General features: G+C 59.5%; 1 protein-coding gene across 1 annotated transcript in view; it reads right to left on the bottom strand.

The window, feature by feature from the left end:
• RAP1GAP2 (RAP1 GTPase activating protein 2) overlaps positions 1 to 24,451 on the bottom strand; it is a 145,388-nt gene that overhangs the window by 1,380 nt on the left and 119,557 nt on the right. The window contains exons 13-23 of the mRNA XM_062175762.1: positions 23,798 to 23,953; positions 19,774 to 19,845; positions 19,312 to 19,398; positions 18,724 to 18,858; positions 10,783 to 10,920; positions 9,324 to 9,442; positions 6,418 to 6,531; positions 5,709 to 5,826; positions 5,237 to 5,363; positions 848 to 924; positions 460 to 498 (exon numbers count right to left, since the gene is read on the bottom strand). Of these exons, the coding sequence (XP_062031746.1) occupies positions 490 to 498; positions 848 to 924; positions 5,237 to 5,363; positions 5,709 to 5,826; positions 6,418 to 6,531; positions 9,324 to 9,442; positions 10,783 to 10,920; positions 18,724 to 18,858; positions 19,312 to 19,398; positions 19,774 to 19,845; positions 23,798 to 23,953 (1,152 nt within the window). The 3' untranslated portion in view covers positions 460 to 489. The remainder of the gene's footprint in view (positions 1 to 459; positions 499 to 847; positions 925 to 5,236; positions 5,364 to 5,708; positions 5,827 to 6,417; positions 6,532 to 9,323; positions 9,443 to 10,782; positions 10,921 to 18,723; positions 18,859 to 19,311; positions 19,399 to 19,773; positions 19,846 to 23,797; positions 23,954 to 24,451) is intronic.

Genomic DNA, 24,451 nt, shown 5'->3' with positions numbered 1-24,451 from the left:
TAGGCTGGGGCTCCACCTGCAGAAGCCCAGGCCTGAATGGCCACAAGAGCACCCACGCCCGTTTAGGCTGAACCGCAGACGCTGCATCTGAAGCCAGGGGCAGGGGCCCCTCGGCCTGCCCCTCCCAGCGTTCCCCAGGCAGGAGCCTCTCTTGGCTCTTGGGGTGCGGGACACATCCCAGCCTAGAGACACAGAGGGAAGGGGCAGCAAGGGGGCGCCTGAGAAGCCCACCCTGCCAGGAAGGAAGCAGACCCAACATCCCCTCGGGTGGTCCTCCCCGTGGGTCCCTTCCTTCCCGTCCAGCCCCACCCCTGTGCTATAGGAGCGGAGGCCACCGCCGTGTGCACCTCCCCCACTGATGGGACCTCTCCAACCCCTCTGCAGGGGTACAGCCACTACCCCTGACCTTGAAGGACACACGCCCCTTCCTCCTGCCACTGAGAGATGCTCTCCACCCACCTTGGACAGGCGAAGGCCTCCTCTTTCACATCAGTGACCCTGTGTCAGAAAAATCCACAAGAGAACTTTAAGCAGCCAGACAACACAACCCCTCCAGCTCTCAACAATCGGGTGGGCTCAGGGAGGGATCCGGGGCCCGGGAGCCAACAGAGCGCGACTCAGATCAGGTCAAGGCCGTGTCCAAGGCCGCGGCTGTAATGTGGGATGTGAGGCAATGGCGGCCACCCGGGGACCCACATGCCACCCGAGACCTGACCAGAGCTCTCCCCGCTGCGGTCCCAGGGCCCTGTCCCTCTAGCCCGTGGGTCAGAGCCTGGCTCTGGGGCACAGCAGGACATGGACCACAGGAGGCCACTCGGCGTGCTGCCCTCACGCCCCATACCCTTACCGCACTGGAGCTGGCGTGGCTGAGCTTATCGAAGCGGAATTTCAGGTTAGATCTCGGGGAGTTTCTGCTTTTGGCATCTAGGGAGAGAAGAACGCACAGGACAAGATGGGGGAGCTGTCGGGGGTCGGGAGAAAGGGCTGCTCCCCCCACGCAGTGCTCCAGCCGACTCAGACCCACTCAGCACAGCCGTGTCTCACATTTCCAGAAATGTGGGCGTCTGACTGTTAGACAGGGGCCGTTTATTAACTTGAAATCCTATAAGCTTAAGGATAAGTTACGTTATGTCCCATAGAAGTAGCAGATACTGAAATTCGTCACTCCCTGGTTGTATCATTTTGCTTTGAGGGGCAGAGAGAGAGAGCGTGCCCGTCTGCTGGTTCACTCCTCAAATGCTCACCGTGGCTGGGGAAGGGCCAGGGCCGAGGCTGGGAACCAGGAATTCAATCCAGATCTCCCACGGTGATGGCACAGACTCAACGACTTGAACCCTCACCAGTGCCTCCAGGGCCTGTGTTAGCAGGAAGCTCAGGAGCCAGAGCCTGGCCCTCCACGGTGCGACACAGGCATCGTTAACCATCAGATGCCCCAGCTACTTCACTGTGCTTGACTGTCCGCGGTTATCTGCGCCTGTGCACGACACCTCTCCTCGACCCCCAGCTCCTCCTCCAGGCACCTGTAGCCGGAGAGGAGCCAGCACTGACGGGAAGCCAGCAAATGCTACACGTCATGGCTTGGCTTCTAGACCTAAGACACTAACAGGGAAAATACTGTGGATGGAACTGGAAGATGTGTTGTGTCTGCAGCCGCTGCGTTGTGAACGGCACAAAAGCACTGAGTAAGCAGTCTTCCACTCTGTGAGAACTACTCCCCAGCCCGGAGAAGTGGCAGGGGCTCGCTGGCAAGTGAGCGAAGCAAAAAGCACTCGCGGAGGGGAGGGTCTGACCCAGCACATAAGGCACCAGGTAGGACCCCCATGTCAGCGTGCCTGGGCTCCACAACCACCCCGGATCCTGACTCCAGCTTCCTGCTAATGCAGACGCTGGGGGCAGCAGGTGATGGCTCAAGAAACTGGGTTCCTGCACCCACATGAGACCTGGATTGAATTCCTGGCTCCTGGCTTCAGCATTGGCCATAGTGGGCATTTGTGGAGTAAATCAGCCAATGGGAGTGTGCTTCCTCTCTCTTTCTGCCTCTCAAAAAAAATAAATAAAAAATAAAATATAAATAAATATATAAATATAAAAATAAAATATAAATAAAAATATAATAAAAAATAAAAAAAATAAATAAATGAGTAAAATACTTATGAACATAAAAGACACCAATCGGCATTCATGTTGGAACTGTACTTGTTCCTCTTCTGAAACCTTAAGCTGGTTACAGACTACAAAGCTTAAGCAAATATCAATAAAAGCATTATGTGAAAATCAACTAGACAAGTGGAATTTAGGGCAAAGAATGTTGTATATTCTATCATTATTTGTAAACAGGATGCTTCAGACCCATTATAGCAGTAAAACTTACAATACATGTGTGTGCCTGTATGTGTGTCTATGTGTATATGTCCATTTGTGTGTCCCTGTGTTTCTGTGTCTATGCGTCCATGTGTGTCTCTTTGTGTCCGTGTGTCTGTGTGTGTGGTGGGACAATCAGTCGTCAAACATCCACCCACAGAAGCTGCCCGATTTGCTGGTTTTCTCTGCTGGAGGGAATCCGCAGCTCAGACAACCCAGCCGGAGGCCACTTCAAATCAAGGGGCTCCCCCAGCACCACAAGCACCTCTGTGTGCTTCTGCCAACCCCCCGTGGGCCCAGGAAGCCCCATGTGGAAAGCCCAAGTTCAGGCATCGCAGACTACGGCACCGAAAAGACTCAGCCCAGCAGCCTGGAACAGGTTTCCAAACCACTCCCCCAGCCCAGCCAAGACCACCCTGATCCTACAGGGACCCAGCACAGCTTGCATGGGGTCAAGCACTGTGTGGAGGGAGGGGCACAGGCAGAGCCACCAAGGTGTGGTGTGATGAGGACTGGGTAGAAGCCATGCCGGGTCCCCTTCTGCCCTGGGTACCGGCAGCAGATGGCTGACTCTCACTGAGCCTCCCTTTACACAAAATCTCACTTATTTTTATATTTATTTCGCACCAAATAGGAGCCAGGCTTGGCAACACAGCCTCATCCATCCCTTCATTATTTAACTAAACCTTATTTAAAAAACCACACACACAGGACTTTGCATTGTTACATTATCATTTACAAAGGGGGAAACTGAGGCTTAGGGAGGGGGAACTGTCAGTGCCACAGGCAGAATCAGGACCCAGCTCTGCCCCTGCCACGCCACGGCAGGGGGTGGGCAAGAGGAGGCCATGACCTGCTCCTGGAGCTGAGAGGCGCTGATGCACAGGATCATCTGCTCTGATCCACCAACATCCCCTCTCCCCTCCCACGGCAGGACACCTGCGGCCAACAGCCTGCAGCGGCAAGAAGCCAGAAGCAATCCGCCTGCAACAACTGTGGTCCCCCGCCCTGTGCTCCTGTCGTCCAGACCAGAGCCGCTCGGCATCCTGGTACTGGGGATGGGTAATTCTGGGCTTGGAAAAGGACCGGCCTACACACTGTTGAGACCCCCCTCCCACAGTCACGAAAACTGAACGTGGCTCCAGACATCGCTGAAGGTGCCCTCCCCCAGGCAGGGGGGTACTGTCATGGCTAGAACCACCATCATCCTCCCTGCTCTATCCCAGGTACCCAGCACGCTCAGGTGGACACTTGCAGTTCTTCCTCTCTCTCTGAAGCCCCATCACTGGCTCTTCCCACAGCCAGCCCTGGGAACAGACACTGCTATTCCTTCCCCTCCACTTTCTGCTTGGACAAACGGAGGCTCCGAGGCTCCGTCCCTCATCCACTGTCATGGTGCCAGCAGCAGCCAACTCAGCGTTTGGGTGCAGGTTCCAGACCCATGCTTGTCCCCCACTCTGCCATCCTTCTAGAAGGCAGAGACCAGGGCCTTGACTCCTGAGAGCCCATAGCCCCCGCCCACAGTGCCGATCACCCAGGGCCACTCAGATGGCACTCGGAGCTGGCCCTTCACTCCCCACCCCCAGAGCAGGTGCTTCCTTCTCTGTCCGTCTGCAGGGGGCACAGAGACTCCTGTGCGCCGAGCCCCCACCACGGAGCCTGCTGTAATCTCCTTCCCCCAGTCCTGCAGCTCACCAATCCTCTCCACGTCAGCAGCTGCAGCCCCCACAGTGCTCTTTCTCAGCCCCGGGTGGTACTTCTCTCTTTAAAACCCTTCGAGGGGCTGCCATTATGGCACAATGGGTTAAGCCTCCACCTGCAACCCTGGCATCCCATATGAGTGCCTGTCCAAGTCCCAGCTGCTCCATCTCCTGTCCAGCTCCTTGCAAATGCTCTTGGGAAAGCAGAAGGTGATGGCTCAAGTACTGGGCCCCTGCAGCCACATGGGAGACCTGGATGGAGTTCCAGGCCCCTGGCTTTGGTCTGACTCAGCCTTGGCTGTTGCAGCCATTTGGGAAGTGAACCAGAAGATAGAAGCTCGGCGTCAGCACTGTGGCTTAGTGGGTAAAGCCATTGCCTGCAGTGCTGGCATCCCATATGGGCACCAGTTAGAATCCTGGCTGCTCCACTTCCAATCCAGCTCTCTGCTATGGCCTAGGAAAGCAGTTGAACATGGCCCAAGTCCTTGGGCCCTTGCACCTGAGTCAGAGACCGGAAGAAGTTCCTAGCTCCTGGCTTCAGATTGGCCCTGCCCCAACTGTTGCGGCTATTTGGGGTGTGAACCAGCAGATGGAAGATCTCTCTCTCTCTGCCTCTTAGTAACTCTCCTTTAAAATACATAAATAAATCTTTAAAAAAAAAAAAACAACCCTGCAAAGACTTAGGGGCCCCTGCCAGTCACCAGCCTGTCCTCACTCTAGCCTCTCTTTCCTCTATCGTGCCTCCCCACGACTCCAGCAGCACTGGGCCACTTGCAGCTCCAGAACATTCTGGCCCACGCTTCTTCTAAGCCTTTCCACAGGCTGTTCCCCTGCCTGCCCTCGTGCTGCCAGGATCATGGCCGTGGGGTGCACTGACGGGGTGCAGAGAGTGGACAGCACTGAGCCTTCTCACCACACGTCCCAGCTCGTCCACTGTGGGCTCTCCAGCGAATCAGTCAACACTCAGCTCAGCGTCCCCACACGTAAGGAGAGGACAAGAACACAGGTCTCTTAAGTTCGAGGGACACCAGGAAGGGGCTGGCAGAGCTGAAAGACCTAACACCTTGGAACTGGAGCCAGCCCAGCCCACCCAGGGACAACTGCCCGAGAACAGAGGTCAGGGCCCCACCTCAGCCTCCTGGCCACATCTCGCAACCCCACCTGAGGCCACTGACCTGTGGGACTCCGGCTCATGATGATGGGGGTGGCAGTGGCGCCCAGGCTGGGGCTCTCGCTGCTCGGGGACGGGCTGTAGACAAACACCTCCTGCTTGAAAGGCGAGGCTGTGGACGGCTGGCTGCTCTGGGGAGAGAGGCTGGGTGAGCAGACCCCATAGGGCAGCCGTGCCCGGGTGGGCCTGAGACAGGCCCCCTGTGAGCCCAGAGCAGCTCCTGCCCCCCACGCCCCTCTGGGCCTGCTTTATCCTTCCTGCCGGCTCCAGCCTCACCCTGCCCATGCCCAGCCCCATGGAGCCAGGGCCCTCTCCGCTCCAGCAGGGAGCACATGGTGGGAACAGCACTCCCTGCAGCTGCGGCACTCAGAGGGGGACCCCCAGAGGGCGGTGACAGCTGGCCTTCCACCTCTTGCCTCCATCCACCCATCCCTCTCCACCCGCGCAGGCTCCCTTGGTGCCCAGGGGGCGCCTACCCCGCTGTCACACTCCTCCACGGCCTCGCCCTCGCCCGCTGCGCTGCTAAAGCTGCTGGTGCTGGAGGAGGAGCGGGAGATGCTGGCCCGGCCGTTCTCCTTCAACTTGACGAAGGGCCTGCGGGAGGGGAAGTGGGCAAGGGTCACTGGCAGAGACCCCAGGCCCTCCCCAGAGCCTGGAGCAAGAGGGCTGAACGTGCCCACCTGCAGCTCCCCATGCCCCTGCCTGCTGTTCCAGAGAGTTCCAGAGCTGAGTGTCAGCACTCACTGCCAGCACGCTCTGGGCTCTGAAGGGCTACACCAGCCTGCCCCTCGTTAGTAAAAGGGTGCCGTCCTAGCTGTGGGGCCACCTTCAGCCCCGCACGCCATCGTGCACAGTAAGCTTCAGTCCTAAGCCCAGCCTGGCTTGCTAGGAGTCAGGTGACCCAATGGCCCAACCACAAGCCTCAGCTCCACCTCCATATAACAGGATTCGCTGCTCCCACTCTTCCCTACCCCCTGCAAGAGTATAACAGGAGCTGCTTCCAACACACGCTCACTCTCTCTCTCTCTCTCTCTACCTCTCTCTCAGAGCCTGCCTCTTTCCTGCCCTCTCTCTCCCTCTCCCCCTCTAGTCTGTCGGGTCCCCCCCCCCCCCGACAATAAGCCTTCCCTCTAACCCGACTGTGTGGTGTGTTTTGCAGTGGCCTTTCACCCCTCCCCCTCTTACTTCTCTTTGTTGGGGCAGATTTCCGGAGAGCTGGGGTTGGATGAGGTCTCAGACTTGATCTCCTGAGAAGAGTGGCCACCATCCGGGGTCTTGGGGGTGCTGGACGCGCTATCACTGGGGAAACAACACGGAGAGGAGTGAGGCCACGGAGCAAAACCCCAAGCCCCCCAGTCTGCACACCTGGGCCCTGGGCAGAGCCCCTGGCAGCACGGTGGTATCAGGCTCCTTCCAGTGCGAGGCCACTGGGACTTCCTCTCCCACCCAGGCAGATGGCAGGGGGTTCTGCTCCCAAAAGATGGGACCACTCGGGAGTCCTGGCTTGATGGTCTCCTGCCCAAGCCTCCTACCCCTCACCAAGCTGGCCGCCCCTCCTGGCCAGACCCCGGGTCAAGGAAGCCACCCAAGGAAGGGAGCAGGATCTTGTGGAATGGGGTCGGTGACACCTGCCCCACAGCAGGAGACCAGCCAACACACACGGACCCCTGGGCAGTGCCAGAAGGGCCACCCACCCCATGACCCAGCGTTCCTACAAGAGCTCCTGGATCCATGTGATGAGGCGGCCCTGAGAGCCACTCCTGGAGAAGGAACTCCTGGATCCCCCAGGGTCCACTCAGGCCAGGGCTCCAAGCATTTGCTTCTCCTGTGGTTTTACAAAGAGCATGCACCAGGGCCCGCCACTTCCCCTGTGCCAGCTCTGGGGTCCTCAGAGCCAGGATCGTGCACAACGGTCCTCCACATACTTATGTCACAACAGCATTGCTGAGACACCACCTAGGCACACACCATGCCCTGACCGGAAGTGGACAATGCAGTGGCTTTTAGGATATGAGGTGCTTCAAAACGTTCATGGAAAAATAGAATCAAAGCATACTTCAGTGCAAAAGAATTTTTGAAATCTACGCAGTTTTTTTCATAAGGCACGTTTTCCCATGACCTTTCGGATGACCCCTCGGGGTCACAAAGCTGGCAGCCTTTCCCACCATCTAGTTTTAGAACACACTTGGCGCTCCTGAAAGCAAGGCGGAACCCACTGGCTGCCACACCCCTCTCCTCCCCCACCCCTACGGCCGGTGACCACTAGTCCACATTCTGTCTCCATGGATCTGCCCAGGCCAGGCATTTCCTAGAAATGGAACCACACTTGCTGGCCTGGATTTTCTCGCCGAGCATGGTTTTCAAGGTTCATCTACACCCTAGCATGTTCCAGTCCTTCACTCCTTTTAATTGCAGGATGATACTGCGTGGCTAGACCCCGTTCTGTTTACCCATTCGTCAGCGATGGACGTCTGGGCTGCTTCCACTTGGGGCTGTCACACGCAGTGCTGCCGTGCACATGTGCGTACCAGTGCTTTTCCATGGACATTTGTTTGCACTTCGCGTGGAATGGCTGGGTAAGAGGGACTCCGTGTTTAGCCTTCTGAGCAGCTGCCAGGCTGTTCCCCAAAGCAGCTGCACCCTCGGGCGGTCCCAGCAGGAACAGAGGGTGGCCCCTGTGCCTCCTGCTCCTCTCCAGCCCTTCTTACTGTTTATCTGATTCACCTGGATGGCGCCGCTGGTGGGGCTGTTGACAACCTCCTAACCCCCAGCTCCAGCCCTGTGCTGGAATCCCCTGCACACCCGACAAGGACGCTGACTCCCTGCCTCCCGGGAATGTTCCCCTGTTGGCTACAGAGACCCCCGCCTCTGCAGCCTCCCCCACCCCCCCGCCTTCTTCACCAGCTCTGCAGGCTCCGCTCGCCCCTGGCCGCCAGGGCCAGACCCGCTCTCTCTGGGTGGCGGGATCTGCTGAGCCCTCTTGAACCAGCACCTTTCCACAATGATTGCCAGCATCTTTTTTTTTTTTTTTTCTTTGACAGGCAGAGTGGACAGTGAGAGAGACAGAGAGAAAGGTCTTCCATTTCCATTGGTTCACCCTCTAATGGCTGCTGCGGCCAGTGCACCACGCTGATCCAAAGGCAGGAGCCAGGTGCTTTTCCTGGTCTCCCATGCGGGTACAGGGCCCAAGGACTTGGGCCATCCTCCACTGCACTCCCAGGCCACAGCAGAGAGCTGGCCTGGAAGAGGAGCAACTGGGACAGAATCTGGCGCCCCGACAGGGACTAGAACCCGGGCTGCCGGCGCCGCAGGTGGAGGATTAGCCTAGTGAGCTGCAGCGCTGGCCGCCAGCATCTTTCCCTAGTCTGGGTCTCCCGCCCACACTCAGGACCTGTGACTCTGACCCTGTCTTGCACATGTCCACTGAGTGCACATGTCCACACAGTCACAGGTGTGGGCTCCAGGGTTTCATACTCCTCTGCTGACCTGTCCCTTGTCCTGCATGCCCCAGCCCAGGGCACGAGACCACCGCCCAGGGCCACAGGCCCACCTTCCCCTCACAGGACTGTGAGCTTCTAGAAGGTGGGTGTGTGGATTTGCGGCACTTATCCAAGTACTCAGCTATGTGCCCACACTTCATTCACCTGCTTGCTGAATTAAAGATCAACCGGGCTCAGGGATTAAAGGGTCAGAAAGCAATGAGCCAGACCAGGTTAGGTACGATGTCATGTGACAGCACAGAACGTTCTAGAAATCCAAAGGAAGACTCAATGAGCTCTGGCTGGCAGGCTCAGGGAAGGCTTCCATAAGTGCGGATGTTTGAGTGAGCACTGGGAAACAAGGCAAACAAAGGTCCAAACTCTGTGTCTAGCCTGGGTCGAAACACCACAGGGACAACCCTGGTCAGCCCCAGGCAGAGTCTGGCCAAAAGGGCCTTGGTGGACAAAGAGCTGAGTGAGCAACAGGGGACACGCAGGTGCCTGGAGTGGAGGCTGGGATTGAAGCGAAGCTCTCCCAGGGCTGGGTGGGTGACGGCTGCAGCAGTGGGGAGGGCCCACAGCTGGGCCAGAGCTGGGGGTGCCGACAGTTACCATCGTGTCCGGCCGTCCGCCGGGCCCTCGGAGCCTGTGTGCAGGCGGGGGAAGAGCCCGGACCGTCGCTTGATGGGGCTCCGCGACTGGTTCTTCGCCGTTGCCGCCATCACCGGAGGCTGCCGAGGAAATCACCAAAGTGAGCGTCGGTGCCCCAGCCCCTGGTCTCCTTCCCTTCCTCCCTGCCCTGGCCTACCTGGGGTCTGGAGGGGACCCAGGAACATCAGAGGAGCTAGGAAGGCCGGGGCTACACCAGAGGGGCCGAGGCCGGGGCTCAGCCAGCTGCAGCCTCTTCTCCTGTCTCTGGAGCCCCATTGTGAGGCCCAGGTGAGTCCCCACCAACAGAAGAGCTGACTCAGGGGCTCACGGACTGAGAACCACAAAGCGAGAGAGCCCGGAGCCACCTCTGGTTTCACCGATGTGGAAGCGGAAGACCAGAACCCAGAGCTCCTGGACCCAGGCAGGTGCCACAGAAACAAGACAGGAGAGCAGCCACACACAGGGCCAGGTCCCCAGGCACCGACACGCAGGGGCACCAGCCGGAAGGTTTCTGTCTCTCACAATCACCTGGCTTCACGGTGGGTGGGGAGCCATGGGATGGTGGAAGTTTCAGTAAGGGGAGACAGGAGTCCACAGCCGATCTTTGGAGTCTGCCAGGCCTCTAAGCCAGGCCCCGTTCAGGTACTGTGCAACCCTGGGCCACAGTCTGTGGGCCTGTTTCCCTCCTGCTCAGCATGCAGATAAAGGTCCTGGTCTGTCCCCTCCCAGGGGACCTCCTGGGAGGAACAAGGTAATGGCTATGGAAATATTTGATAAACATAATGAATTGTGCAAGGCCATTTATAATATGAGTGGTGAGCATCCGTGTGAGTCTGTTCTGCTGTTTTTTTAAAAAAGGAAAATCCTGGTCTGTACAAAGCCACACTGCTCTGTGAAAGGACCAGCCCTGTGGTCCCCGCACCTCCCCAGCCCCCAGGGCGGCTCAGCCCTTCCTCGGGAGCTGCCTGTGCGTTAGTGACGGAGGGCACGACTCTGGGTCAGGCAGACCCCCACGCACAACCCAGCCCTTGGGCTGAACTGGGGTCCCGCAGCCCTTTCGCCCGGACGTCAATGGAGCTCACATCAGTGCCTCCCTCGGGCAACTCACAGAGGAGCAGTCTGTGGGTTACAGAGCTCAGCACCGCTCCCCAGCAAGCCGGGGTGGCCCTGCTGCTGCCGACAAACACACAGCGCAGATGCCCCCTCACGGCCAGGGGCAAGGACCTGCCCTCCAGGATACGCCAAGGACAGGATAACAAGAGGGCACCAAATCTGGGTCCAGGTACCCCCAGGATGGGGGGGCTCCAAAAGGACCATTCTCACAGGGCAAGCAAGCAGCCCCAGTTTCCCACCAGTGCCCAGCCCCAGTCACAGCTCCCTGTGCACCCCACAAGCTGGCCCCGGCACCTGCCACACTCACCGAGAAGGTGGTCTTGGTGACCTCCATGTTGTTGTGGGCGATGCCCCCGCTGAGGCTGCCAGGGATTCCCCCGCCATGCAGCTTCCTCTGGCTGCCCACCACGGTCTCCATGGAGTGGCTGCGCACGCGGATGGCCCTCTGCAGAGAGATGACCAGGATGACCCCACCCTGCGTGGGGTCTGCACACACGGTCCTCAGCAGGTGCCCGCACACACACTCGTGGTCAGGGAGGTCCATACAGTGGGGTTGCCTGTACTCTGTCCACGGCTAGAGATGAGGTGGGGCACCCTGCAGGGGAGCGAGCAGCCGGTGCCCAGCTCCACAAACAAGAGTCCCATTTATCCTGCAGGTGAAATCTGGAGCCCAGCAAACCCGTGCAGCCCTGGTCCAGGTACCCACCTCTCTACACTATACCTTTCCCATCCGTACACTCCACACAGGATCGTGGCGGAGATTAACCAGTCAGGTGCCCAGAAAGTTACACTTCCTTCTCCAGGGGCGTGCTAGACTCCCCTCTGCCGCCATCCCAGAGTATGCTCTGTGCTATGTGGACTGCATATGCCTGTGGGGAACCCAGCTGGAAGCTCCTCCCCATCCAGGCATCAAGCCATGTGCGAGCCTCACCAGGTTCGAAGGGCAGAAGATGTGCTTCCATCATCCGCCTGTGGTCAGGCCCAGCAGGTGGAAGAGGGGCTGGACAACAGGGCTGGGTCTCAGAGGGCAGGAGCTGCTCTGGCCACACACAGCCTTGGTGCCCATGTAGACAAGCAAAGAGCAAAGTGCCAGTGAGCACTCAGGAGAGAGCTGGGATGGTGAGGAGCCCACCCCTGTGTGCAAGGATGAGCCAACGGTGGGAGGGTCCTGGGAGGTGAGCAGCACCCTGACAGGCTGCTCCACAGGGCAGCGTTTGACAGGACCCCAGGGAACGTGCTCTCTGCAGCACCAGGGGTCTTCAGAGATGGCAGAAGAGTTCCAAGAAGAAGACCCTCCGGAGGCTCCCAAATCCTTGCATTACCCCACTGCAATCATTCATCCAGTCACCCAGTAACAGCCAGGCAGCACTGTGGTCCAAAGCACACCAGCTACAGGCTGGCGCTGCAGACTCTCTGCTCCACCACCCATCAACTGGGCCCCCTGGCCAGTGACTTAGCTCCTCTGCAACATGAGTTGGCGGGGGCACACCTGCACCCCAGGGCTGATGTGAGAACACAAAGCCCTTAGGAGAGAGCCCAGTGCATCCCAAGTACCCTGTACTTAAGATGCTCAATGAGCACCTGTGTGCTCTGTGCCAGGCACTGAGACACTGCACTCCGGACGCCAGAGAAGGTAGAAGATGCAGCCCCTCCAAGGAGTGCCCAAGGCATAGCCCTGAGACTGGGGCGATGCTACCAGACCCAGGCACCCAGGGCTGCTCCCTCTGCACCCATTGGTCGTCCAGGGTTCCTGAGGGCAAAGACTCCACACACAGACATCATTAGGGGCTTGCAGACAAGTACCATCCTTACGCACACACACACACATGTGTGCCTCACTCGCCGGGCCACAGGCTGGTCCGGTGTCTCCTCTTCCATTGCAGCAGGAGGCAGGAGGAAGTCGCGATCAGTCCAAGGCAGTAACCAAACACATCCCTTTGCTGGCAGGCCAGCAGGAGCGGGCTGCACCTGAAGCCACGGCAGGCAGTCAGGCTGAGCGACAAAGCTGACAGTCCGGGGCCAGCAGCCGAGAAGACACCGGACACTGCCGCCCACCGGGGCTGCAGCTCAGCTAGGCCTTCGCATTCGGACCACAGCGTGAGCCAGTCAAGGTGAGGTGTTCTCAGAAACAGAGGCAGACGGCCGAAGCCGTGCACCCTGCTCCCTCCCCACTGGACTCGGCTCACATCACAGAGACAAACGCAGCCCACAGCTGCCCCCATGGGAGGATGCGCCCAGGCAAGGGCCCAGGAAAGCAGCACGAAGCTGCTCCCCCCACCCAAGCAGCAGGGCTCCCGGGATCTCTGGGGATGCTCCAAGCTGGGGAGCAGCCCCCTCCTGCCTGCCCCCCTCCCCTAAGGAGAGAAGCTGACTTAGGAAGGCCTTTTGTCAATCTGACCTAGCCCCTGAGTCCTACCAGCCTGGCACCCCCACAGCACCAGGCCCCTAAGGGGACATCCATGCTCTCCCCTGCAGACCCCAGAACAGCATCACCTAGCAACGGTTTTCCAGCTGCGACAGCCATGCATCCTTTGAGAGAGCAGGCAGGAAACGCAACACAGCATGTGAAGATGTCTCCCCAGGACCCTGACATCCAGAGGAAAGGGTCTCTGTAGCCCCCCAAACGGGTTCAGATTGAAAAGAGAATTCAACTGGTTCCAGAAGGTTCCAGGGCCACACCAAAAAATAAATTAATAACAATTGTCAGAGGCTGACTCTGTCTTCCTGACCACCAGGGCTACTGCCATCAGGATCAGCGAGATAAGTCTGGGAGACGAGGGGCCAACAGGGAACTCTGGGATGGACAGGAAGGGGCGACTCCTGCTTCTCCCCTTTGCTCCATGCATGGACCTCACTGCAGTGGTGGCCCCCGAGGGAGGAGTTGTCACCAGGGTGGCATGACCTGCCAACTCAGGGCCAGCTCTCCTCTGCTCTTAAGGACAGAAGGACAGAGAAGTGACAGCTACCTCTAAGCCCTGAAAAAATGCCTGATGTGGACAAAACTGGCAGTGACATGGTCTAAAGCATTTCACATTTCAGTCGGACATAGAACTGGAAAGAGGTGCTGGCCTTAACCAGGCAGAGGATTAGGGAAGGGGAAAGATGAGGACCAGTGGAAGGGGAAGTGAAAGCAGGGGACAGGAGGCCAAAGGCAGCCAGAGGTCTCCAAGGACTGGCTGGAGCCCTCCCACGCAGCCCCAGGCACATCTCCGGCGAAGCCCATCCCCTCTGCTGGGGTCTTCCAGGGAAGCCTGTGCCAGCAGCGGACAGCCTGACCTGGGGAAGTTCCTCTGGATGCTGAGCTGAAACCTGATCTTTCTGAGACCTCGGAGTCCTGGACCATTCTCTTCTCTGACACCACACGGCTGTCCCTTGCTGCCCACTCGGACACCCTGACGTCATAGGACTGTCCTTGCTGGCCCCTGTCTGCCCCCTCCCAGGTGGATCAGCTCTGGTCCCAGCCACCACCCCAGGTCACTGTGGTTTCCCAGCCCTGGGCACACCCCCCACTGCTGACCTGCGAACGAGCTCCCTTTGGGGAGTAAACAGACACGGTGTCGCTTTCTTCGTCACAGAAGAAGTCTCTCCCCGCCAGCTGCACTCCTCACCTCCCTCTACACGGGCTTTGCGCTGTTTCAACTCAACAAACCCAACTTGAGGGCCCGCGTCCATCTGGACAGAGCCAGCCACGGAGGCGGAGCCTTTGGAGGCGCTCATGTCCTGCCTGCCGACATGCATCCTCACTGGGGGTCTGTGGCCCTCCCACAGGCACATACAGGACAGACGCTGATGTCACCCTCGGACAGGACACAACTCTGACCCGTGCATGCAGCCGCACGGCTGAGTGAGGCCTGAGCTCTTGCTTGCTGGATGCTGTGCCCACATCACAGCTCCCTGTCCCAGGAGGGGGCTGGGGGATTCTCACAGGGTCCCTGCCAGGCCCCTCCACCCCACCCCCCACAGCTTGCCCTGCCCTGGCTGGGGACGGCTGCAGCCTCTCCTGCCACTAGGGGGCAGGTCAGACCAACACATCACCCACTGCAGGCCCTGGGAGGCTGGGAGCCATGAACTGACAGCTCCCTGTTGCTGGGGCCCCGGTTCTGCCAGGGCTGGATGGCATCTTCCTCTCTGCTTCTCGCTTTTGTGTGATGAAGTCAGCGGTGAGCTGGGTTAGGACAACGCTCCACAAAACGTGGCACACATGTGCTTTATGTCCAATCATGTGGGTACCTCCAGTATTGTTACTCTCCATTTCATTATGGACCAGTAAAAACCTCACCAGCAGCTGGCGTCTGACAGCAGCAGTCTGGGGATCACGACTCTCACGGGTGCGGGAGGCAGAGCCCCTCCACACAGAAGACCGCCCTCACGAGACCCCCAAGAATGTGGCCCTGTCCCAGTGGTGCCACAGACCACATTCACAGCACTGCCTGCACCCCTGCCTGTGCTGCCCACTGATGCCACAGGAACGTCTTAATTCTGCAGGGAGCTGTTGCTGCAAAAGCTTAGTCTCTATCACTAGAAGCACACAAACACACAGATTATCATCCAAGTGAAAACGCAGACTTTAAGTGTTTGTAGAACCGAGGCCCAGGTTAAGCTGCCACTTACAATGCCAATCCTGGCTGCTCTACTTCCAATCCAGCTCCCTGCCAATGCACCTAGGAAAGCAGCAAAAGATGGCCCAAGTGCTTGGGCCCTGCAGCCACGTGGGAGACCCAGAAGAGCTCCTGGCTCTTGGCTTTGGCCTGGCCCAGCCTCACTGCAGTCATTTGGGGAGTGAACCAGAGGATGGAAGATCTGCCCCCACCCCAATCCCTCTGTCGCTGTCAGTCTGCCTGTCAAATCAATCAATTAGTCTTTGTGAAAGGGCGTGTAGAATGGTTGTCCCTGAGGAGCACCCCAAGCAGGTGTCAAGGAAGCAGCTCCAGACACCCACAGGCCCACGGCACTGTCTCGGGGGAGCGGGAGGAACTGAAGCAGGTGTGAAGTACCCTGGTGCTGGGAGGCACCAGGTGGCACAGCCCACGGCCTGGAGGGTCCACCTCGGCAAGAGGTGCTCACCCTCAGGGAGAGGGGACATTGGGGGAGGGACATGCCTGTGAGACGGGGAGGGTGGGCGGCTGGGATCACTCCCCACCCTGTGCACCCTCCACCTCCACCTGTGAGGTGACTCTGACAAGAAGGAGGGAACCCACACAACTCTCCTTTCGCCATCATTTCAGCACCACTTCCTCCAAGAGGGATGCCGTGGAGGGCCGTGTGCAGTCTGGGGGATACCAGTAATTCTGATGCCACACCACTGTCCCAGGCACCCAGGAAGAAGCAGAACCACAACAGATGGCTCCAGACCCATGGGCCCAGCCAAAGAGATAGCGAGAGCATCGGAATCCTTCAGCAGGTGGGCGTCTGGCCTAGTGGTTAAGACACCAATGTCCCTGGGTTTCGGTCCCGGCTCTGTATCTGCTTCTAGCTTCCTACCAGTGCCAACCATGGGAGGCAGCGGTGAGGGCTCAAGAACTTGGGCCCCTGCCACCTATGGGGGAGACCTGGATTGAGTTTCCAGCTCCCAGCTTTAGCCTGGACCCCTGGCTGCTACAGGCATTTGGGGAGTAAACCAGTGGATGGAAGAGATGGCTTTCTATCTCTCTCTGCCTCTCAAATAAATAAAATTTGTTTTTACAAAAGAATCCCTCAGGTCACTGGGCCTGGCCTGCCCCCAGCTCAGCCCTGGGAGATGGGAACAGCCATAAGGATTTAGGGTGGAGAATTCTCAGGATTACAGGCTCAAATCCAAGCCGTGATAAAGTCTTGACGCACCTCATCTCTTGCAAACCCTTTTAGGAACACACCAGCCCTCCCAGCATCAAACACAGATGAACTGCTGCTCATGCCGGAGGCCGAGCCCCTGGGGCCACAGTCCTTGAGCCCTGCAGGCTGTGTGTAGCTGCCGGCACACCCTGCCCATCAGGCGCCGTGGGCGGTGTCCACAGCGACAAGCTTCGCCAGGTTATAAAAATACGTGAAACCTGAGAAAGTGATGATTACACCTCCAAAATGCAGACAGGAACCCACAGGGCCCAAAGAAACAAACGCCTCGGCAAGCATCTGCACGACACCCCGTGACCTCAGTGAGCTGACAGCATGCGCAGCTCTGACCACCCCACAAACTGCCTCACTACAGGATGGGGGCACTGCCCGAGCTGTGTCAGGGGTGTGGCCTCCAGAGCTGCCCGAGCCCACAGAGGCCTCTCCAGGGCCCTGCTGATCCACCTGCCCACACCCGGCCCTTGCTCCTAGGCACCGCAGCTCACTGACACCCCTCTCCCAGCTGGGCTCCCTGACCCGGCTCCCTCGGCCCACCCCCGTTTTGCATCCCTTTGCCTCCTGCTCATCATGGCTGTCACTGGCCATCTAGACAAAGCTGATGCCCCAGGAATCCCCCACGAACCTGGACAAGCAGCTGGGCACCTCCTCCCACCCCCATGAGGAATCCCAGCAGCTGGATGTGGCTACAGCCAGCACAGCCGAGCCCTGCTCGCACAGGCCCAGTGGGCATCGAGGGACTGACCACAGGCCCTGGCCCAGGCTTGCATGGGCAGGGTCTTCCCTGAGTGGGAAACTGGGAGGGAAAATCCCACGGGCACCAAGCGCACATAGAATCTGGTAGACCTGGACCAAACTCTGCTTCCCGGGCGACTTGGGACAAATAATATTGAGTCTGAGCCGCTTTACAAGTTAAGATCGGTATTATGGTAATTATGGTAATCACTGGTAATTATTAACACTGGGTATGAATTATCACACCCAAGTGATTCTGACACAATACCAGCCTTCCTGTAGGATGCTGGGGGCTAACAGAATCTCATGTGTTAACTTCCGGTTTTTACAACAGGGGACACTTCTGAGCTTTTACTGGATCCCAAGCAATCCGCAGTTTTCCAGGCATGACTTCAAGGACTCCTCACAATTCTATTTCTCATCCCTGTGTTGTCAACAGGGTAACCCAGCACAGAGACGTTAGAGCCCACACCACCTCAGGCTCACGGGGATCTGGACAGAGGCAGGTCTCATCCCAGCCCTACCCACACAGCCCCAGCGGGAGCTTTACGCATCACACCCTCACTGGGGCAACCCCAAGCACACCTGGATTTGGACAATACTCTCCCCCACTCCCCCCACTCCGGAGTGAAAGGCCCTGAGCAGTCCTGCAGCCCCTCCCACCCTGACCCCAGGTGTGTGAGGGGCCATCACAAGACCAGTTGCACAGGGCCGGCCCTGTGGTGTAGCAGGTAAAGCCACCACCAGGGACCAGCATCCCATATGGGCACTAGTTCACATCCTGGCTGCTCCACTTCCAATTCAGCTCCCTATTAATGCGCCTGGGAAAGCAGTAGAAGATGGCCAAGTGCTTGGGCCCCTGCACCCATGGTGGGAGACCCAGATGAAGTTCCTGGCTTCAGTCTGACCCAATCCTGGCATTGCTGCCATTTGAGGAGTGAACCAGTGGATGGAAGACCTCTCTCTCTCTCTCTCTCTCTCTCTCTCTCTGCCTTTCAAATAAATAAATAAAAACCAAAAGACTAGCTGCCCAGGATCACAGCCCCGTTTAAACCTGGAGCTGGGCACACGCGCCAGGTGGACCAGCCAGATCTGCTCCAGGCCAGTTGAGCAGCTGCCCGGGCTCCTGGTGAATGTTTCCAGGCACAGGGAGCTCACTGCTCCCTTCAGTAGCTCACACTAGTTAGAGAGCTCTTCCCTTTGCGAAACCCAAAGGGTCCTGCCCATTGCTGCATCCCACATGGCCCAGCCAGGTCCTCCAGTGCCACACCAGCTGGGCAGTCACTACACCAGCTGCTGAAGACCCCCTAGCCTTGCGTCCCGGCTCCTCCCTGCCTGTCCTGGGGCGCAGATGAAAGCAGTCAGATTCCAGCATTGCACCTGCTCCTCTCCACTGCTCGCTCTTGACCCAGCCCTGCCTATCAGTCTCCCCAGCCAAGAAGGGGTGGTCCAGGCCAAGGAGGGTTGTGGCGGATGCTGTAGACACTCCTGGCTGCACCAGCCCCTCCCACTCCTGATGACCCTGCTCTTTGGCAAACACCTAGGACACCGCTGCTGGGTGACACTCCTGTCGCCACTGGCTGGCACTTGGGCTCTGGGGCTGGGATCCCAGTGACCTTGGGCCACTTCCTGTTCTTGCCCTGCCCTCCCCTGCCACAGCAGCTTCCAGTCACGTCTGCACCTGTACCTTAAAAGACTCCAGGAACCCGCCATGGCCCCCATTCTCAAACTTGTCCTCCTCGGGGCCCAGCCCCAGCATGGCCTGCGTGTGGATGTGGAGCTCATCATGGAGGTTGTCCAGCAGGGCGGCCCTCGTCCGGTCCTGCAAGGAAAGGGTGGAGTGGAGGAGCTGCCACCAACGGCAAGGAAGCCCCTAGTCCTCATGGGCTCCGGACGCCTGGCTGGGGCTACTATTCTACCCGCCCACACCCTGGCCATGGGGTGGACCCCCAGGCGTGATGGGCTTCGTGCTCCTAAATACTGCAGGCAGCCCGCACGCTGCGTGCCCAGCCCTCTGCTCTCGCCTCTGTCCCTTCTCCCTGAGGTCTCGCCCCCACCCTGCTGCAGCTCCTGGGCTGACTCCCAGCCCAGAGTTCTCTCCAGCCAGGTATTCATCCAGGTCCAGGGAAAGCCGAAGCCACCAGGGGGCGCCAAGTAGCCAGCCCAGAGTGAGCCGTTTCAGTAGATCTCCCAACTGTCCCAGGGCCCCACCTGGAACAGCCCCCGAGGAAGGACAGCCCAGGAGGACAGGGAGAAACTCCGAGCCGGCGCTCACCTCCAGCTTGGCAAACTTGTCCGACTTGCAGCAAGCGTTCTCTGCGTTTGTGAGCTTGGTCAGCAGAAACTCCCTGAACTCCGGGCCCTGGAACAGACAAGAGGGACCACGACTCTCCCACTCTCAGGGCTCTGGGGTGGACCCCAGCAGAGCCCCTTCAGACACTGCACTGAGCCCCCTACTGCTCCCCCGTCCTGAGACACGACCCTCCCCCACAGTGGCGCTCCCCTCACAGGGGCCACTGCTCCCTAGGCTGGGGCCCGAGTGAGGTGTCTCAACCCTTCCTCGGGCAGTGAGACACAGCTCCACGTGGGGCCCTGGGCTGGGCCGGATGGGCAGCACGAGGGGAGCTGGCAGAAGACCACCCAAACCTGCGAAAGGGTCTCCCTTTCCACCTTGCTCCAACTGCCGCCACGCAGTGGCAAGAAACTGGGGTCTTGGGAATGTAGAGTAGAAACTCACCTTCTGGAACACAGGGGGGCTGGGCAGGGGTGGGCCGAAGGCGGGCACGTCTTCCCGGGCGGTGACAGAGACCTGAATGGGACACACGGAGTCAGGCGTGGGTGCAGGCTGGGAGAGAGAGGGACGGCTACCCCTGCTGCCTTCACCCTCCTCCCCTCCCCCTCCATGAGCAGCCAGTGCAGGCCCTGGGCTCTGTCCCTGCCAGTGGAGCCCTGCAAGTCCTCTGGGCAAGTAGAGCAGGACGAGCGGCCAGGCTGTCTGGGGCTCGATGGCACGCGGCAGGGCTGGGACAGGTCACTGGTCACCCAGAGCAGTGCAGATGGCAGGCCCTGGAGAAGGCACCCCGAGCACTACTAGCCCTGGGTACCTGGTGAGGAAACAATGCTCATAGCCACACAGGCGACCAGCACAGGGAGGACCCCCTCCAGATCGTCCCACCCCAGCTCAGGCATCTTCCCACACCCGGCCAGACATTAGAATCGCTGCAAATGGTTACAAAACAAATGGCGGCTGGCTCCCTGCAGCCTGGGGGGGCAAGGGGCTCTGAGAAGCTGTCATGCAGCCAGGGGAACGGTGGTGTCCGGGAGGCCGGCCCCCAGCAGTCAGCTGGTCTGGGTCTGGGTGAGGCTCGAACTCGCAGAGCTCTAGGGCCCAGGCTGGGACCTGAGGGGGAGGGGGACATGGAGGCCCTGGGTAGGGTGCACACCCCCGGGCAGCGTGAGGGGAGTGGAACAGCGGTGACGTGAGAGCGTCCAGGCGCTCGCAGCCCCTCCGGCTCCTCCCTGGAGGCAGGTGCGCTGTTTCACCTGTTCTCAGCTGCAAAGCTGCAGGCTCTCAGGAGCCGCTTCCCTCTCCCTCCCTCCGGCCGCTGCTGCCGTGCGCCGGGTCTGGGCTCACCGTCAGCCCCCCAGTCTGGGAAGGAGGGCAGACGCAGTCTGCCAGCCCCGGGCGAGCAGGCAGCCGGGAACCACGCCAAGGAGAAGCCCTGCCAGGGTCCGCAGGGAAAGGCAGGGGAGAGACTGGGTCCATCCGTGCGGGCTTCCGCTCCCCAACCAGTGCTTCTGCGTGGCCCAATTACAGGGCCGAGCCAGGCAACGGTGCGGGTCGAGCAGCTGTCCTCTCGGGCGAGGCTCCAGCAGCTGAGCCCAGTTCCCCACCACCACCCACTGACCGAGCACCAGTGGTCCAAGTCAAAAATTCCACCCTTGAAGTCAGCATTGGGAGCAGGGCCGTGAGAAACTGTGGGGTGGCTGCCAACAGCAGCTCCTGGGACAAAGGACAGAGGCCAGGCCCAGCTGGGTCCCTTCCTGTATACAGTGGTCTCTGCTGATGGCTAAAGGGGCTTCCCAGCTGCCCGTCAAGCACCTGTGTCCCCCAGCCAGGCAGCCCCACCTGGCAGCCGAGACAGAAACACGGGGACAGCTCTTCGCTTGGGACACCTCTCGCTGTCCCAGGCATCACTGCCTTCCCCTGGGCCCATTCCAACATAGTGGCCAGGGCTTGGGGGTCCTCTCCTCTTGGGGACGTTCAGGTTGCTTCTGAAAGCAGAGCCACCTGCACAGCACCACTGGGCGAGGCCTTAGGGAGCTCCGGCAGCGGGGACCTCAGCGAAGGGCATCGTCAAGGCTGTGGGGCAGAAGGTGCTGGGGCCTGGGAACCGGGAGCTGGGAGGGAGAGGCCTTGGAGGACAATGTCGCCTCGTGCAACTATGGCCTGGGGAGCTGAGGGGCCCACGGAGTGTTGTCCAGGCCGCACGAGCACCAGAGGGAAGAAAGAGTACGGACATCTACACAGCACTTCTGGGGTGGGGAGGGGGTTGCCCCTGGTGATGGCCCAGCTGGAATTCCCTTCCAGCACAGCAGGGTGGGCATGAAATCCCTCTCTGAAAAGGCAGCCCAAGTGCCACTTACGCACACCTGCCGCGAGGCGGGTCCTGCCACCTGCCGCCACGACTCAGCAGTGAAGACACAGGCATGGGGGCAGCAGCCCAGCTCCCCTGGCTCCGAGGCCTCAGCTCTGTGTGACTGCCGCTCGCAGCCTCGATTTGCTCACCCGCCTCCCCGGGGCCTTGTTAGGATTCCAGAAGACTGGCTTCCGGGCCCCGTGCAGTGCCTGGCACCAGCAAACACTTTCCCTGCTCACCACATGAGAAAGGGTGTCTGAAGCAGACAGGTCTCCCAAACCACTTCATAATCCACTACACACACACACACACATGTGCACTCACACACATGTGTGCACGCACACACACACGTGTGCAGACATGCATGCACATGTTCACACACACCCTAGGCTGCTCTTCCTCGCCCACAGCATGCCCCGACTGGAAGGGGCTCACACACAGGGCATCTACTCAAGCTTCCTCATTTCACAAAGACAGAAACAAAGGCCCAGAGGAAGAAGGACCTGGCCCTAATTCACACAGCAGTCACTGGCAGGGCCAGGACCAGAACCTGAGACTGCCAAGCCACTGTCTACACCTTCCCCCACCCTTCCCTCCTCCCCAGGGGACGCCTCCTGATGCATTGCTCAGCCCCTGAAGTCCCACCCTCCTCTGCCTTAGCCCCTAAGCCTTCGGGGGTCGGTGAAGGCCCTCTGGAGATCTAACCAGCTCCCCTCACAGTCTGTGCTTTACCTGGGGCGCTGCCAGGGGCATGGATGGACAGCGCTCTGGGCAGTGCCTTGGAGGCTCTCCTTCCCTGGCCCCAGTCACAGGCCTTGCCCTCCCACCTGGGTGCCTGCCGGGCAGGTGGAGCACAAGGCCAAGACCCCACGTCCTGGGAACTCAGCTCCTCGCCACCTCTCACAGGATGGTGCTTGGCCCTGGACCACAGACTGCAGTCGGAGACCAGGCAGACTTCTGGCAACAAAGCCAGAGCAGGGTGGGGGTGCCTTGGGGTACCCTGGTCTTTCTCTATATGGCTGGCTCACTCTGATAAAAAGCCCTAGGAGAGTGGTGGATCCAGTTCTCTGCGATCCAGTCCCCAGGAGGAGTGGAAAGCCAACACCCAACATCCTCAAGAGGCTGCGTTCTGCCGGTAGACAATAAGTGTGCGGACGACCCGGGCAGGGCCTGGGAGCCCTCCCAGCCCAGGGGACCCCCTCAGTGGCTGCTAAAACAACCAGCTGGCTATGCGAGCTGCACTCGGCGGTTCTCCATCCCTCCCCCAGGGTCAGAACAGCCCTGCAGGCTGCCCCGTGCCCTGCCCCAGCCTAGTATCCCACCCGTCTGGCACCGAGCCAGCTCCCTTCCGCCCACACACCAAGCACCTGTTTGAGAGAAATGCTCACTTCTATCCAAGCAGGTGACCCCATAGCCTTTGGAGACACTCCCACACCGCTGCAGCTAAAGCTGCCAACGTTGGAGGAACAGGAACAAGAAAATGGCCATACAAAAAATCAGCTCCCTTCAGGGGTAGGAGCTGTGTGGTCCTCTAAGTCTCACACTCGGCTTTAAAAGATGATGTGAATTTTGTTACTACCCTCGGTTTGCCCTGGTCTAACCATGACATCACAGCATCACACACCACGGCCACGGGGAGGGGCTGGGCAGGGCTACCTCCACCCCGGTGCTCGCACCCCTGCCTCCCGGCAAGTCTCGGAATTCAGACCCATCAGTGTCCAGACGGCCAGATCAGAGGGGCTCCCCCGGGGCCTCCTCTCACCCTGCTCCCCAGAAGCATCCGCCTTGCTCTTTCTGCCCTTCCTGGACTGCCGCACGTCCTCCTGTGCCCTCATGAGCCTGTGGTCCACTCTCTCTGCTCCAGCTCAGCCTCACTCTGGCCAACAGCACTACCAGATCCCAAACACGGGCGCTCAGGGCTCCCCGCCCCGTGGGCTGAATGGCTGGGAGGTTGCCTGGAGCAGCACCCAGAGTCCCACTCTGCACCCCAGAGCATGAGCACCCCCGGAAACCCATTCAGACCACGGCTAGGGCACCAGGCTGGGGAAGCGGGGCGGAAGAGCAAGTACCTGCGACACGGTGAGTCCCCGTGTGCTCCCCCCAGGCAGGCTGCCTCCTTACCTTGTAGGATGGGGTCTCTGTGCCCGGGGCCTCCGCCTGCACGACAATGTAGGCGTGTAAGAAGTTGGAGGCGATCATGTCCGGGACAAACGGAGTGTTTTCCTCTTGGAAGATGATGGCCACGATGTCATTGCCGATGTGTCTCTTTCTCTGAAGCTAAACAGAAAACATTCAGGCAGCGTAAGCCAGGCGGGAACAACCTGTGCGGGCAGCGCCGGCTTCTCTTCTCTCTACCCAGAAGCCCTGCGAGTCTGAGACCACGCCCTCCAGGCACCTGCTTCCTTCCATCGCTAGAAGCCACCAAAGAGAAACAGAATGGAGCGATGCCCTCCTCTTCCCGAGCGCCACAGCATGCAGAGCCCTGACGCAGGCCTCGGGAGACTGGTGCAAAGGGGAGGCTGCTGTTGCCCTGGCAGGGCAGGTAACTGGTCCAGGAGAAACACAGGCACGGGTGCAGCCCCCTGAGAACACTGCCAGAGCTGCCAGCCAGCTAACACGAAACTGACTGCTCTGGGGAGAGAGGGAGGGGAGTGATGATAGCAACCTGAGAAGGCTTCCTGGAGGAGGAGGAGGTGGGGGTGCCGAGGGTCTGGCTGGGAATGTGGATGAACAGGAATGGGAAAAGAGCCTTGCACTGTTCACCTGGCTTGGCAG

The sequence above is a fragment of the Lepus europaeus genome, chromosome 18, assembly GCF_033115175.1.
Source record: "Lepus europaeus isolate LE1 chromosome 18, mLepTim1.pri, whole genome shotgun sequence".
In the NCBI taxonomy this organism is placed as follows: Eukaryota; Metazoa; Chordata; class Mammalia; order Lagomorpha; family Leporidae; genus Lepus; species Lepus europaeus.
Note: the sequence above shows the minus strand (reverse complement) of the source record. Positions and strands in the feature narration are given on the sequence as shown.